Source organism: Callionymus lyra, chromosome 18 (assembly GCF_982586985.1).
Source record: "Callionymus lyra chromosome 18, fCalLyr1.hap1.1, whole genome shotgun sequence".
NCBI lineage: Eukaryota > Metazoa > Chordata > Actinopteri > Syngnathiformes > Callionymidae > Callionymus > Callionymus lyra.
In genome coordinates, this window is record NC_141835.1 from 3988485 (window position 1) to 4005021 (window position 16537).

At 38.8% G+C, this 16537-nt stretch overlaps 2 protein-coding genes across 8 annotated transcripts in view; both read right to left on the minus strand.

Annotated features, from left to right (window-relative positions):
* Positions 1-3243: 3243 nt before the first annotated feature.
* Positions 3244-6059, minus strand: LOC148060129 (uncharacterized). The gene is made up of 2 exons (XM_087779448.1): positions 5245-6059; positions 3244-4426 (listed from the first exon to the last, which is right to left on the minus strand). Exons 1-2 carry the CDS (start codon positions 5405-5407, stop codon positions 3474-3476), a joined length of 1116 nt encoding a protein of 371 aa, XP_087635574.1. The 5' UTR covers positions 5408-6059; the 3' UTR covers positions 3244-3473.
* Positions 6060-12602: 6543 nt separating this feature from the next.
* LOC148060130 (uncharacterized) overlaps positions 12603-16537 on the minus strand; it is a 36740-nt gene continuing 32805 nt past the window's right edge. For 3 of the 7 annotated variants that reach the window (XM_087779441.1, XM_087779439.1, XM_087779442.1), the window contains 2 exons: positions 14943-15138; positions 12603-14124 (listed from right to left, as the gene is read on the minus strand). In XM_087779441.1, coding sequence (XP_087635567.1) covers positions 12836-14124; positions 14943-15105 — 1452 coding nt within the window. In that variant the 5' untranslated portion in view covers positions 15106-15138 and the 3' untranslated portion in view covers positions 12603-12835. Of the gene's footprint in view, positions 14125-14928; positions 15407-16537 lie in introns of those variants that run through there. The other 4 variants (XM_087779438.1, XM_087779440.1, XM_087779444.1 and 1 more) reach the window with 3 other exon arrangements.

Below are 16537 nucleotides of genomic sequence, written 5' to 3' on the forward strand. Positions count from 1 at the left end.
CACATGTATTTTACTCATTACAAGCCAGCAGCCAGCAACTTGTGCGACACTTTTTTCTGCTGAAATCGGTCATGTGACAGGGAGCGATTGACAGGCCAGGGACACGTGTGTGTGTGTGTGTGTGTGCGTGCGTGCGTGTGTGTGTGTGTGTGCGTGCCGCGATGAGAGCTAATGCTAACACGTAGCGTGGATGACAATCTCGGGTGGGCTGATGTTGTTGATACGAGCAGACAGACAGACAGACAGACAGACAGACAGACAGACTGTATGGCCCATCGCCCCCCGTTTTTTTTTTTTTTTTGCTCATTGGTCAAGGTAAGGCAGGCGGGCCACATAAAATCACATGGCGGGCCACATTTGGCCCGCGGGCCTTAAGTTTGACACATATGGTGTAAGAGATGGTCCCTCATCTGATGTCGCTGCTGCGGAGGCTCTTTCAAAGGATTTTTGCTGTTTACGTGTGAGTACACGTGTAGTACATAGCTAGTGTAACAGTGATCAAAATACTTCGTGCTTTGTTATTTTTAATAACTTGTATAAAGAGGTATTAGAGCTCAAAGATGGTAAGTCTGTTAATACCGAGCCAACTTAACTTAAGTCTCCCTGGTGATATTATTATTATGATTGTTGATGAAATGTTAAGTTGGAAGCCACACATCACACATTTAAAAAGAAAGTTTAGAAGCGTCTCCATACTATGGAAGGCCCAGAAAATAGTCGATCAAAAAGCACAGTATTTTGTATTGCGCACTAATCTCTCCACACCTTCAATACTGCGCTGAGATCTGGGGTAATACATACAAGTGTTCCACACAACCCTCGCTAATACATCAGAAAAGAGCTCTGAGAATGTAACATTACACCAGCTACAGGGCTCACACAAATCACTTATGAATAAAAACATCAGCTCAAACTTCTACTTGACCAGACTAAGAACAACGAGTAATGATTTGTATTTGTATTTTATTAATTGGAAAAGGACACAACACAACACAAAAATCATTACAGACGGATACATATTAACAATAATGATAAAAAAAAAAAAAACACCATGAGATAAAAATGTGTTACCTTGTTTAATCAACAAATCCACACGTGGAAGAAGATTCGATGGAATTGCAGATACACTGTTTCGACACTAGGGGGAGCCAAACCTGTTTTCCAATCACATGCATTGCTGCTTTACATAGTTCGCTTCCTCCCTGCAGGACAGAAGATAGGAGAGCCAAGAGAAGGTTTGATTGTGTAAATGTTACAAGCCTTTTTTATATTTATTTTACTGTATTTCAGATGAGATTTTGTAAGATTAATCAGAATCAGAATCAGAATCAGAAACCTTTATTTGTCCCGCGAGGGGAAATTCGGTTTAACAACAGCAAGAGCAATATACCAAAAAAACACCCAGAAATAAAAAAAAAAAAAAAAAAAAAATCTAAATAGAATAGAAAATAAATCTGCACTATATTATATACACAATCATATTTACAAAAATAACAAGAAAGGTGCAGTTAAATAATTATCTTGGTGTGTTCTTGTTGTGGAGTCTGATGGCAGCAGGGAGGAAGGACCTGCAGTACCTCTCCCTCACACACCTGGGATGGAGCATCCTATCACTGATGGAGCTCCTCAATGCCCTCAGTGTGTGCTGGAGAGGGTGAGATAAGTTCTTCCTCGTGGAGGCCAGCTTGCTCTGTATCCTCCTCCCAGACACTTCCTCCACAGGATCCAGGGGGCGCCCTAGGACGTAACCGGCCCTCTTAATAAGGCTGTCCAGTTTAGCCCTATCCTTTGCTGTCATATAAATAGGTTACGGTAAATTAAATTGGATTACTGATTATCAGGCAGGATTAGGGCAGCTGGAAAACTTATGCTCATGCTTCGATGGACGTCAAGTGTTTACGCAAACTTTACATGGAACCATCTTCCACGAGGAAGTGAAAGTAGAAGGTTCAGTAGATCATCAAAAACAGAGGGAGAGGAAGATCGTTCCAAAGCTTAAGAGTCTGGAAGGATTTCTCTCCTCTGGTCCGGAAGTTCAGGAACCATCAGTAGATTCTCATCCACAGACCTCAGAGCCCGAGCTGGGGTGTAAGTCTGGATCAGATCACTGATGGAAGGTCTGACCATGAAAAGAAACAGAATTTTAAAGTTGATCCTGAAAGATACTGACAGCTAGTGAAGAGTTATAAGCATCGGGGAAATGTGAGTTCTTCTACTGGAGCAGGTCAGAATATTGAAGATCTTGGGGTATTAGCAGAGCTCATGTAGAACAGTCTCAATGTGTTTGTTTTGATCAGTCTCCTGTTATATGAAATCTTTTTGTCATATATCAAACAAAAGAAAAGTTCAGTAGTGTTCCTACAAGAGACAGGCAGCACTTGAAATACTTCCAGTTGAAACAGATCATCCAGGTTAATTCAAAAGTCTTTTTTTCTCTCTCTTAATAAATATTCATTGATGCTGGTAGTTATGTTTTGCTGCTGGGATGTCATTTTCTTTTATTATTATTGTTTTTCAAACTCTGATTTATTTGTTGTCTATACTTTTCTTTCTCCAGCAAAGCTGCATTTACCTGAACATCTGAAATGTTGACTTGTGCAATGTTGCTGTGTATAAATAGTGTCTGAGGACGCCAGGGTTTTGTGGGCGTATCCACCCAGGGAAGCTGAGACCACCAGGAGGAGAGGTTAGCAGAAACAAGGTGTGAGAGGGTCTTCTCCAGTTCTTGGTTGGCTCTCTCCGCTTGGCCATTGGTTTGGAAGGATGTAGAAATGGATCAGAAACTTTTATAAATCAAAACCCAACCTCAGTTGTTTCATTAAACTTAAACACACAGAGGTTAACATAAGATTTTGCCAAGACAATAATGTACGTAACTTTTCATTCAATGTCAGATAAGATATCAAAAATTCTGTTTCAAAATAGGTTGTGTTGTTCGTGCTGATATATAAAATAAAATGCATCATATATATATTACATTTCAGAGTCTTTTCAGTATATTGGGTCAATGCCTCTTTATTTACTGATCCTCTATAACTTTAAAATGTATTATTCATACAGAACACTTTACAGATCCTTGAATCTTTTAGCCCTTTATAGAAGTTGTTGACACACAGTTGTAGAGATCCAGCCTTTTCTGGCCCAACCTGCGCAGAAGGTTTGATGAGGTTGAGGAAATGAAAGTCAAACCACTTCAAGTTACGTTGATTTATTAACAAAAAAAGATTTGTACATGAACTATTTATTTTTCACTTAACCCCTCGTAACCAAACTTCATTCACAACTTTATCTTCTTCATCTTGACATATATTTTCTATAAAGGCCAGCGCATTTCTCTCTTTTGCATAGTGTAAAGTAAATTAAACTTAACATAGAAAGACGTTTCCAACACAAAAGCAGTGTTCAACTAAATCTGTGACCAAATAGGAACATTTCAAAATCACACACATGAAATAACAATGTTCACTCAATGTTTACTCAGTGTGGACTATCATGTGTCTCTTCAGGCTAGATTTCCGTGTAAAACACTTTCCACTCTGAGAACAGATGAAAGTTTTTTCTCCAGTGTGAATTCTCACGTGGCTCTTCAAGTTAGATATCTGTGTAAAACACTTTCCACACTGAGAACATCTGAAAGGTTTTTCTCCAGTGTGAATTCTCATGTGTCCCTTCAAGGTAGATATCTGTGTAAAACACTTTCCACACTGAGAACATCTGAAAGGTTTTTCTCCAGTGTGAATTCTCACGTGGCTCTTCCAGTGAGATATCCGTTTAAAACAATTTCCACACTGAGAACAGATGAAAGGTTTTTCTCTAGTGTGAATTCTCATGTGGATCTTGTAGTTAGATTGATGTGTAAAACACTTTCCACACTGAGAACATCTGAAAGGTTTTTCTCCAGTGTGAATTCTCATGTGTCCCTTCAAGGTAGATATCTGTGTAAAACACTTTCCACACTGAGAACATCTGAAAGGTTTTTCTCCAGTGTGAATTCTCATGTGTTTCTTCAAGGTAGATATCTGTGTAAAACCTTTCAAACAAACTGAACAAGTCAAAGCTCCACAGCAGGATTTCATGTGTTGAGTCAGTCCAGACTTTGAAGAACATTTCTTCCCACATCCAGAGCAGGTCAGTGATTTGTTATCATCATGTTTCTTCTCACTGACATGAACTTTTGGATTCTCCACAGAGAGTGAACTTGACCGAGTGTTATTGGTTTCTCTCAAGTCATCGTTATCAGTGTCAGATAAGGAACACAGCGATCTCTGGTGGTCAGAGTGTAGAGGTGCATCCAAGGAGCTGGTTGGTTCTGGATCTCCACAGTTGTCTCCATCAGATTCTGGTTCTTCTTGTGCTTCATATATTTCTTCAGAGCTGCACTCCTGCTTAAAATCATCTTCTTTATTCACCAGCAGCTGCTGAACATCTGTGGAGACACATTCAAGCCACTGAACAATCAAACTATGATGATCTGGTTGACATGGAAAATACTCTCATATTAGGTCTGCACGATTCTTCAATCACAATCTTTTTGCTGAGAATTGAGATCACGATTCTCACGATTTCTTTCCCAATGTAAATATTTATTGAAATTCTTTTTTTTTCTTCTCATCTACACAACGTTTGTATAATTTTAACAATAATCCTTTTTGAACAATATTTATGTGTAAAATGTGTAAAGGTAGATGTTTCTCAAAATGTTATCCACAAATGATAACGAAACAGTTCCCATGACAACATGATAGTTGAACATGGCAGAACATTCAGAACCTAGAACATGGATATTTTTCTGCAGCCAGCTTGACGGGTATGGAGATGCACCGTGACGATTATGGGGCGTCTGGCGACCTCGGACAGTCCTGTGTGGCGTCTCCGTATGCGTCGAGCAAGATATTGAGAAATAATGGTGAATATCTAGAATGATCAAGATGTTCGAAAGAAAATACGTTTTAAACATATTCGTCTAGTTAAATGAGTCAATATAGCACTTTTGTCGTAAGTCATTTGTAGACGGTCCCTTATCTGATGTCTTCTGCGGAGGCTTTTTGACGCTATTTTTGCTTCTTACGTGCGATCAACACATTGTTTCTTCTAAGATGGGGGTGTAGTTCATAGCTAGAGTAACAGTGATCACAATATATCAGGCTTGGTTTCATTTTAACGACTCGTATACAAACGTTTCTGCGCGCAAAGATGGAACGTTAATAGCAAAGCAACTTGACTTGCGTACAAGTCTGTAAGAACCTGGTTTCTTGGTCACCATCTCCAGCAGGGTTCTGTCTCTTTCCAGCTCTCGTTCATAGCAGAGAAGTTTGGAGAGAAAACTTAGCAGCAGATGATCGTTGACTGCAGTTATCAGCCGCTGCTTGAAGGAATCTTTCAAGCTTGAAAGTCTGTCCATGTTCATCCAACGTGTGATCCACGAACAAAGAAACTTCTACTGCTCAGAGAAGAAAGTGGAGAAAAGGGCGGAGTCGTCAAAACAACCCGGATGTGGAAGATAATCGGAACCATAGACATATATATACAAAGTGTCAGTATGTGCAGAAGAAAACTGAGCTGGAACGAACGGAGAGAGAGAGAGATGGAGGGATAGAGAGGGAGAGAAAGAGAGAGATTGAAGGTAAAATGCTGAGATTATAACAAAGTTGAAAAAAAGAAAAAATGACGTATTTCATCGTCCATTCTTTGGCCAGTCTCTGGTATCTGTGGAGGAGAGAGACGGTCAGACCAGAGCAGTCGAGCCACGACCACACGATGCTGAACCAGGAAGTGAAGTCAAGCTCCGATCATCCAGTTAATGATCACAAGAACCAGGTGAAGCAGGTCAAGCATCTTCTACCAACACTTTAAATATATATATTTAAATATATACACAAGTACATCAGCGGCAGCAGAATATTCAATAGTTGAAGTTAACGTCTCATTGTTCAATGTAGAAATATTATCTAAAAATAATTTAATTTCTACATTGAAAGGTTTGAATTGAAAAATAAAATTCAATCATTTGTCTCATGATCGTCTTAAAGTTGATCCAGTAGCTCGTGCTCTGTTGGTAATGTCTGGAGACACATTTAGAACATTTTTATATTGTATTAAAAAGACTACAAATTAATGATTATGTCATTTTGAAAATACGTTTATAAATGACTGGTATTATTAAACGTTTTATAATTAAAAATAAATACTGTCAAATAGTTAATTTTAAACTCAATATTCCGACGACACTGATTTACCGACACATGCATGTCGTTAGAAACAGGAGGAAATGGATTCATTTATTTTCCAGGAACTAAAGCAAAATAAATAAAAGGAGCGTTTGACTCATTTTACGTCACGTCTTAAACATTTACTTCATAAAATCTTCGACTACAACAAGCACTAAATGTTATATCAGATCATTTACCGTCGTATGGAAGTAAATCATTATTTATTTATTTATATTTTTCTTCCCTCAAATGTTTGTTATTTTCAAACATTCCACAATATTTTTTGAATTGAATAATCATTTCTATATTGAAAGCTTGCATTTTTTTAGGTGATGGTTGATGGTTCAACTGATCTTCCAGTGTATTCGACATACGTTCATGAACAGGAGCTAAAGTTTGATTTGAAGAAACCATCATAACAGGAACGAGAAGATGTTTATGTTCGTAAAGTACAATAATGTGCTTCGATTCTGACCTTTACAAACGTCTCATCACACATGTTGTCTCGCCATCATTCAGTCACTCTGTTTTAAATCTGTCGTCCTTGACAGAAAAAATGTCTAATACTGTATATAGTTAATATCTACAGCGATACATTAATGGACACTGACCACAAACTGTTTCCTTCAACTGAGAAACATCTCTAAACTTAGGAAAATGTTGTCACAAGACGATCTGGATCTTATGTGTTTGTGTCGTTTAATTATTGTAACAGTTTATTTTGTGTCTAAACAAGAAGGATCGTCTCGCCTGCAGTTCAGACAAAACTCTGCAGCCAGAATTCTGAGCCGCTCTAGTAGAAGAACTCACATTTCTCCTTCAAACTCTTCACTGGCTGCCAGTTTCTTTCAGGATCATCTTAAAATTCTGGTTCTTACTTTCAGATCTATTCATGGTCAGACCTTCCATCAGTGATCTGATCCAGACTTACACCCCAGCTCGGGCTCTGAGGTCTGTGGATCCGAATCTAATGATGGTTCCTGAACTTCAGGACCAGAGGAAAGAAATCCTTCCAGACTGTTGTTCCTAAGCTTTGGAACCATCTCTGTGTTTGATGATCTACTGACTCCTTCAAGAAACATCTCTGTGTTTGATGATCTACTGACTCCTTCAAGAAACATCTCTGTGTTTGATGATCTACTGACTCCTTCAAGAAACATCTCTGTGTTTGATGATCTACTGACTCCTTCAAGAAACATCTGTGTTTGATGATCTACTGACTCCTTCAAGAAACATCTGTGTTTGATGATCTACTGACTCCTTCAAGAAACAACTGTGTTTGATGATCTACTGACTCCTTCAAGAAACATCTGTGTTTGATGATCTACTGACTCCTTCAAGAAACATCTGTGTTTGATGATCTACTGACTCCTTCAAAAAACATCTGTGTTTGATGATCTACTGACTCCTTCAAGAAACATCTGTGTTTGATGATCTACTGACTCCTTCAAGAAACATCTGTGTTTGATGATCTACTGCAGGGGTGTTTAACTGGTTTTCACCAGGGGCCACATCATCATAATGGTTGTCCTCAAAGGGCCAGATGTAACTTATAAATGTAACTAAATGTAAGCTAATGTAAAATAAATGTAACTACTCCTTAATGTTAAATGACTTTGAATGTATTACTTGAGGTCATAACTACTGTAAAACCAACATTGTGAGCTGCTAACAACATGTGTGATGTAGTATTTTACAATACAATAAAAATGGCTGCACTCAGCCTTGCATGTGGTACTAAATACATTGTTACACATAAAAATAAGTCAAAACTTACAGCTCAAGACTAATAAGTTGCAACTGAAATAAGTCTGACAAGCAACTTTTCCTGTTGATGCACATGTGTCGTCACTTGTCATCTCAAGCAGAGAAAAAATAAATCAATTGCAGGAAAATCAGATTGTTGAGTATTTATATGTCCCAACAAGAAAGAAAGTCTCACAACCAGTTATTGGTCACGTTTTTAGGTTCCCCAGCTTATATATTGGCTGTCAGTTCTTGTGGATGAGTAGATCCTGAACACACCAAGTGGATCCTCTCCACCATCCATTGGTCATGTTATGAAAATAAGTAAACGTGACATACTTAGCTCCGTGTTTGGTGTCAAAATGCCGGCGTAGATTGTACTCTTTGACAACCGACACTGCTTCATAACACCAAAGACACACAACCTTTCTCCTTGAAGCACAAACATGTCTTCACACCTTTCTTGAAATATCCTTCCCTCCGCATCAACTCTTCTCTTCTTGGACATTTTGCGAGGATGTATTTGTATTTCTCAAGTCCACCTGTTGGCATTGACTTGGAGACGCTGCAGCCTAGTGATGCGTCAATCGTGGGGAACATAATACGGTAGGCATGCATTGTGGGTAAATGTAGTTTTCTTTACAAGTGTTGTGAATTTTGGAAATCAGGCAGTCGGAGAATTTTAAAAGGTTAAAAACAAAATGCTTTATTTCAAGCGTAAGAGCAGATATATGCCGGCAGTCCAACGTGCACGGACCTAAGCGGAACAACCTCTCAGGTGAGCTGATGTTCCAAAAAGGATACCTAAGCAGAGTGCGCAGACTCGTTTTGTACGAGAATCTTGTGATTTACATTGGTCAAAGTCAAAGATGCAGGCGGGCGTTGTTTAGCGATACGCGGCCTGGTTGGAGCACTTGGATCCTTCCTTCGCCGTTGCTCCCCCTTACGGGTGGGTCCATCGGTGTCTCTCGGTGTCAGGCCCCAAGTCTAATTGTTATGTTCCTGTTCTGACGGTTACCAGGGTGCCGTTATCAACTGACATGCCGATGGTTGTGAAACAGGGAGGTTCCTCTCGTTGACCTCGGATCCTTCGGTGCAGTGTCGGGGCTGAGTCGCAATGTTCGTGTGTTTGTTCACCTCAGTAGATTTACAGAAAACAGAATGTTGCATAGCACTGCAGTTATATAAGCATAGCACGTATAGCACATTTGTATGAATTAATTAAAGAATATCCCCTTTAATGATTAAGACCCGCACATGTATTTTACTCATTACAAGCCAGCAGCCAGCAACTTATGCAACACTTTTTTCTGCTGAAATCGGTCATGTGACAGGGAGCGATTGACAGGCCAGGGACACGTGTGTGTGTGTGTGTGTGTGCGTGCGTGCGTGCGTGCGTGCGTGTGTGTGTGTGTGTGCGTGCCGCGATGAGAGCTAATGCTAACACGTAGCATGGATGACAATCTCGGGTGGGCTGATGTTGTTGATACGAGCAGACAGACAGACAGACAGACAGACAGACAGACAGACAGACAGACAGACAGACAGACAGACAGACAGACAGACAGACAGACAGACTGTATGGCCCATCGCCCCCCGTTTTTTTTTTTTTTTTGCTCATTGGTCAAGGTAAGGCAGGCGGGCCACATAAAATCCCATGGCGGGCCACATTTGGCCCGCGGGCCTTAAGTTTGACACATATGGTGTAAGAGATGGTCCCTCATCTGATGTCGCTGCTGCGGAGGCTCTTTCAAAGGATTTTTGCTGTTTACGTGTGAGTACACGTGTAGTACATAGCTAGTGTAACAGTGATCAAAATACTTCGTGCTTTGTTATTTTTAATAACTCGTATAAAGAGGTATTAGAGCTCAAAGATGGTAAGTCTTTTAATACCGAGCCAACTTAACTTAAGTCTCCCTGGTTATATTATTATTATGATTGTTGATGAAATGTTAAGTTGGAAGCCACACATCACACATTTAAAAAGTAAGTTTAGAAGCGTCTCCATACTATGGAAGGCCCAGAAAATAGTCGATCAAAAAGCACTCTGCAGTATTTTGTATTGCGCACTAATCTCTCCACACCTTCAATACTGCGCTGAGATCTGGGGTAATACATACAAGTGTTCCACACAACCCTCGCTAATACATCAGAAAAGAGCTCTGAGAATGTAACATTACACCAGCTACAGGGCTCACACAAATCACTTATGAATAAAAACATCAGCTCAAACTTCTACTTGACCAGACTAAGAACAATGAGTAAGGATTTGTATTTGTATTTTATTAATTGGAAAAGGACACAACACGACACAAAAATCATTACAGACGGATACATATTAACAATAATGATAAAAAAAAACTGAATGAAATTGCAGATACACTGTTTCGACACTAGGGGGAGCCAAACCTGTTTTCCAATCACATGCATTGCTGCTTTACATAGTTCGCTTCCTCCCTGCAGGACAGAAGATAGCAGAGCCAAGAGAAGGTTTGATAGTGTAAATGTTACAAGCCTTTTTTATATTTATTTTACTGTATTTCAGATGAGATTTTGTAAGATTAATCAGAATCAGAATCAGAATCAGAAACCTTTATTTGTCCCGCGAGGGGAAATTCGGTTTAACAACAGCAAGAGCAATATACCAAAAAAACACCCAGAAATAAAAAAAAAAAAAAAAAAAAAATCTAAATAGAATAGAAAATAAATCTGCACTATATTATATACACAATCATATTTACAAAAATAACAAGAAAGGTGCAGTTAAATAATTATCTTGGTGTGTTCTTGTTGTGGAGTCTGATGGCAGCAGGGAGGAAGGACCTGCAGTACCTCTCCCTCACACACCTGGGATGGAGCATCCTATCACTGATGGAGCTCCTCAATGCCCTCAGTGTGTGCTGGAGAGGGTGAGATAAGTTCTTCCTCGTGGAGGCCAGCTTGCTCTGTATCCTCCTCCCAGACACTTCCTCCACAGGATCCAGGGGGCGCCCTAGGACGTAACCGGCCCTCTTAATAAGGCTGTCCAGTTTAGCCCTATCCTTTGCTGTCATATAAATAGGTTACGGTAAATTAAATTGGATTACTGATTATCAGGCAGGATTAGGGCAGCTGGAAAACTTATGCTCATGCTTCGATGGACGTCAAGTGTTTACGCAAACTTTACATGGAACCATCTTCCACGAGGAAGTGACAGTAGAAGGTTCAGTAGATCATCAAAAACAGAGGGAGAGGAAGATCGTTCCAAAGCTTAGGAGTCTGGAAGGATTTCTCTCCTCTGGTCCGAAAGTTTAGGAACCATCAGTAGATTCTGATCCACAGACCTCAGAGCCCGAGCTGGGGTGTAAGTCTGGATCAGATCACTGATGGAAGGTCTGACCATGAAAAGAACCAGAATTTTAAAGTTGATCCTGAAAGATACTGACAGCTAGTGAAGAGTTATAAGCATCGGGGAAATGTGAGTTCTTCTACTGGAGCAGGTCAGAATATTGAAGATCTTGGGGTATTAGCAGAGCTCATGGAGAACAGTCTCAATGTGTTTGTTTTGATCAGTCTCCTGTTATATGAAATCTTTTTTTTTTTTTTTACATTTATATCTGGAGCCTGTGTAACGTTACTATCTTACAACCTACACTTCCAGTGATGGAAAATGGATAATACCATACGCATGTTGAGCTGGCATGTTAAAGGCTTAAATCCCCAGGTTAAAAAAGGAAGATATTGTCATATATCAAACAAAAGAAAAGTTCAGTAGTGTTCCTACAAGAGACAGGCAGCACTTGAAATACTTCCAGTTGAAACAGATGATCCAGGTTAATTCAAAAGTCTTTTTTTCTCTCTCTTAATAAATATTCATTGATGCTGGTAGTTATGTTTTGCTGCTGGGATGTCATTTTCTTTTATTATTATTGTTTTTCAAACTCTGATTTATTTCTTGTCTATACTTTTCTTTCTCCAGCAAAGCTGCATTTACCTGAACATCTGAAATGTTGACTTGTGCAATGTTGCTGTGTATAAATAGTGTCTGAGGACGCCAGGGTTTTGTGGGCGTATCCACCCAGGGAAGCTGAGACCACCAGGAGGAGAGGTTAGCAGAAACAAGGTGTGAGAGGGTCTTCTCCAGTTCTTGGTTGGCTCTCTCCGCTTGGCCATTGGTTTGGAAGGATGTAGAAATGGATCAGAAACTTTTATAAATCAAAACCCAACCTCAGTTGTTTCATTAAACTTAAACACACAGAGGTTAACATAAGATTTTGCCAAGACAATAATGTACGTAACTTTCCATTCAATGTCAGGATAAGATATCAAAAATTCTGTTTCAAAATAGGTTGTGTTGTTCGTGCTGATATATAAAATAAAATGCATCATATACTGTATATATTACATTTCAGAGTCTTTTCAGTATATTGGGTCAATGCCTCTTTACTTACTGATCCTCTATAACTTTAAAATGTATTATTCATACAGAACACTTTACAGATCCTTGAATCTTTTAGCCCTTTATAGAAGTTGTTGACACACAGTTGTAGAGATCCAGCCTTTTCTGGCCCAACCTGCGCAGAAGGTTTGATGAGGTTGAGGAAATGAAAGTCAAACCACTTCAAGTTACGTTGATTTATTAACAAAAAAAGATTTGTACATGAACTATTTATTTTTCACTTAACCCCTCGTAACCAAACTTCATTCACAACTCTATCTTCTTCATCTTGACATATATTTTCTATAAAGGCCAGCGCATTTCTCTCTTTTGCATAGTGTAAAGTAAATTAAACTTAACATAGAAAGACGTTTCCAACACAAAAGCAGTGTTCAACTAAATCTGTGACCAAATAGGAACATTTCAAAATCACACACATGAAATAACAATGTTCACTCAATGTTTACTCAGTGTGGACTATCATGTGTCTCTTCAGGCTAGATTTCCGTGTAAAACACTTTCCACTCTGAGAACAGATGAAAGTTTTTTCTCTAGTGTGAATTCTCACGTGGCTCTTCAAGTAAGATATCTGTGTAAAACACTTTCCACACTGAGAACAGATGAAAGGTTTTTCTCCAGTGTGAATTCTAATGTGTCTCTTCAAGGTAGACATCTGTGTAAAACACTTTCCACACTGAGAACATCTGAAAGGTTTTTCTCCAGTGTGAATTCTCATGTGTTTCTTCAAGGTAGATATCTGTGTAAAACACTTTCCACACTGAGAACATCTGAAAGGTTTTTCTCCAGTGTGAATTCTCACGTGGATCTTCCAGTGAGATATCCGTTTAAAACAATTTCCACACTGAGAACAGATGAAAGGTTTTTCTCTAGTGTGAATTCTCATGTGGATCTTGTAGTTAGATTGATGTGTAAAACACTTTCCACACTGAGAACATCTGAAAGGTTTTTCTCCAGTGTGAATTCTCATGTGTCCCTTCAAGGTAGATATCTGTGTAAAACACTTTTCACACTGAGAACATCTGAAAGGTTTTTCTCCAGTGTGAATTCTCATGTGTCCCTTCAAGGTAGATATCTGTGTAAAACACTTTTCACACTGAGAACATCTGAAAGGTTTTTCTCCAGTGTGAATTCTCATGTGTCCCTTCAAGGTAGATATCTGTGTAAAACACTTTCCACACTGAGAACATCTGAAAGGTTTTTCTCCAGTGTGAATTCTCATGTGTTTCTTCAAGGTAGATATATGTGTAAAACACTTTCCACACTGAGAACATCTGAAAGGTTTTTCTCCAGTGTGAATTCTCATGTGTTTCTTCAAGGTAGATATCTGTGTAAAACCTTTCAAACAAACTGAACAAGTCAAAGCTCCACAGCAGGATTTCATGTGTTGAGTCAGTCCAGACTTTGAAGAACATTTCTTCCCACATCCAGAGCAGGTCAGTGATTTGTTATCATCATGTTTCTTCTCACTGACATGAACTTTTGGATTCTCCACAGAGAGTGAACTTGACCGAGTGTTATTGGTTTCTCTAAAGTCATCGTTATCAGTGTCAGATAAGGAACACAGCGATCTCTGGTGGTCAGAGTGTAGAGGTGCATCCAAGGAGCTGGTTGGTTCTGGATCTCCACAGTTGTCTCCATCAGATTCTGGTTCTTCTTGTGCTTCATATATTTCTTCAGAGCTGCACTCCTGCTTAAAATCATCTTCTTTATTCACCAGCAGCTGCTGAACATCTGTGGAGACACATTCAAGCCACTGAACAATCAAACTATGATGATCTGGTTGACATGGAAAATACTCTCATATTAGGTCTGCACGATTCTTCAATCACAATCTTTTTGCTGAGAATTGAGATCACGATTCTCACGATTTCTTTCCCAATGTAAATATTTATTGAAATTCTTTTTTTTTCTTCTCATCTACACAACGTTTGTATAATTTTAACAATAATCCTTTTTGAACAATATTTATGTGTAAAATGTGTAAAGGTAGATGTTTCTCAAAATGTTATCCACAAATGATAACGAAACAGTTCCCATGACAACATGATAGTTGAACATGGCAGAACATTCAGAACCTAGAACATGGATATTTTTCTGCAGCCAGCTTGACGGGTATGGAGATGCACCGTGACGATTATGGGGCGTCTGGCGACCTCGGACAGTCCTGTGTGGCGTCTCCGTATGCGTCGAGCAAGATATTGAGAAATAATGGTGAATATCTAGAATGATCAAGATGTTCGAAAGAAAATACGTTTAAAACATATTCGTCTAGTTAAATGAGTCAATATAGCACTTTTGTCGTAAGTCATTTGTAGACGGTCCCTTATCTGATGTCTTCTGCGGAGGCTTTTTGACGCTATTTTTGCTTCTTACGTGCGATCAACACATTGTTTCTTCTAAGATGGGGGTGTAGTTCATAGCTAGAGTAACAGTGATCACAATATATCAGGCTTGGTTTCATTTTAACGACTCGTATACAAACGTTTCAGCGCGCAAAGATGGAACGTTAATAGCAAAGCAACTTGACTTGCGTACAAGTCTGTAAGAACCTGGTTTCTTGGTCACCATCTCCAGCAGGGTTCTGTCTCTTTCCAGCTCTCGTTCATAGCAGAGAAGTTTGGAGAGAAAACTTGGCAGCAGATGATCGTCGACTGCAGTTATCAGCCGCTGCTTGAAGGAATCTTTCAAGCTTGAAAGTCTGTCCATGTTCATCCAACGTGTGATCCACGAACAAAGAAACTTCTACTGCTCAGAGAAGAAAGTGGAGAAAAGGGCGGAGTCGTCAAAACAACCCGGATGTGGAAGATAATCGGAACCATAGACATATACATACAAAGTTTCAGTATGTGCAGAAGAAAACTGAGCTGGAACGAACGGAGAGAGAGAGAGAGATGGAGGGATAGAGAGGGAGAGAAAGAGAGAGATTGAAGGTAAAATGCTGAGATTATAACAAAGTTGAAAAAAAGAAAAAATGACGTATTTCATCGTCCATTCTTTGGCCAGTCTCTGGTATCTGTGGAGGAGAGAGACGGTCAGACCAGAGCAGTCGAGCCACGACCACACGATGCTGAACCAGGAAGTGAAGTCAAGCTCCGATCATCCAGTTAATGATCACAAGAACCAGGTGAAGCAGGTCAAGCATCTTCTACCAACACTTTAAATATATATATTTAAATATATACACAAGTACATCAGCGGCAGCAGAATATTCAATAGTTGAAGTTAACGTCTCATTGTTCAATGTAGAAATATTATCTAAAAATAATTTAATTTCTACATTGAAAGGTTTGAATTGAAAAATAAAATTCAATCATTTGTCTCATGATCGTCTTAAAGTTGATCCAGTAGCTCGTGCTCTGTTGGTAATGTCTGGTGACACCTTTACAACATTTTTACATTGTATTAAAAAGACTACAAATTAATGATTATGTAAATTTGAAAATACGTTTATAAATGACTGGTATTATTAAACGTTTTATAATTAAAAATAAATACTGTCAAATAGTTAATGTTAAACTCAATATTCCGACGACACTGATTTACCGACACATGCATGTCATTAGAAACAGGAGGAAAAGGATTAATTTATTTTCCAGGAACTAAAGCAAAATAAATAAAAGGAGCGTTTGACTCATTTTACGTCACGTCTTAAACATTTATTTCATAAAATCTTCGACTACAACAAGCACTAAATGTTATATCAGATCATTTACCGTCGTATGGAAGTAAATTTTCAGAATATTTCTTATTTACTTACTTCCCTCAAATGTTTGTTATTTTCAGACATTCCACAATATTTTTTGAATTGAATAATAATTTCTATATTGAAAGCTTGCATTTTTTTAGGTGATGGTTGATGGTTGAACTGATCTTCCAGTGTATTCGACATACGTTCATGAACAGGAGCTAAAGTTTGATTTGAAGAAACCATCATAACAGGAACGAGAAGATGTTTATGTTCGTAAAGTACAATAATGTGCTTCGATTCTGACCTTTACAAACGTCTCATCACACATGTTGTCTCGCCATCATTCAGTCACTCTGTTTTAAATCTGTCGTCCATGACGGAAAAAATGTCTAATACTGTATATAGTTAATATCTACAGCGATACATTAATGGACACTGACCACAAACTGTCTTTCA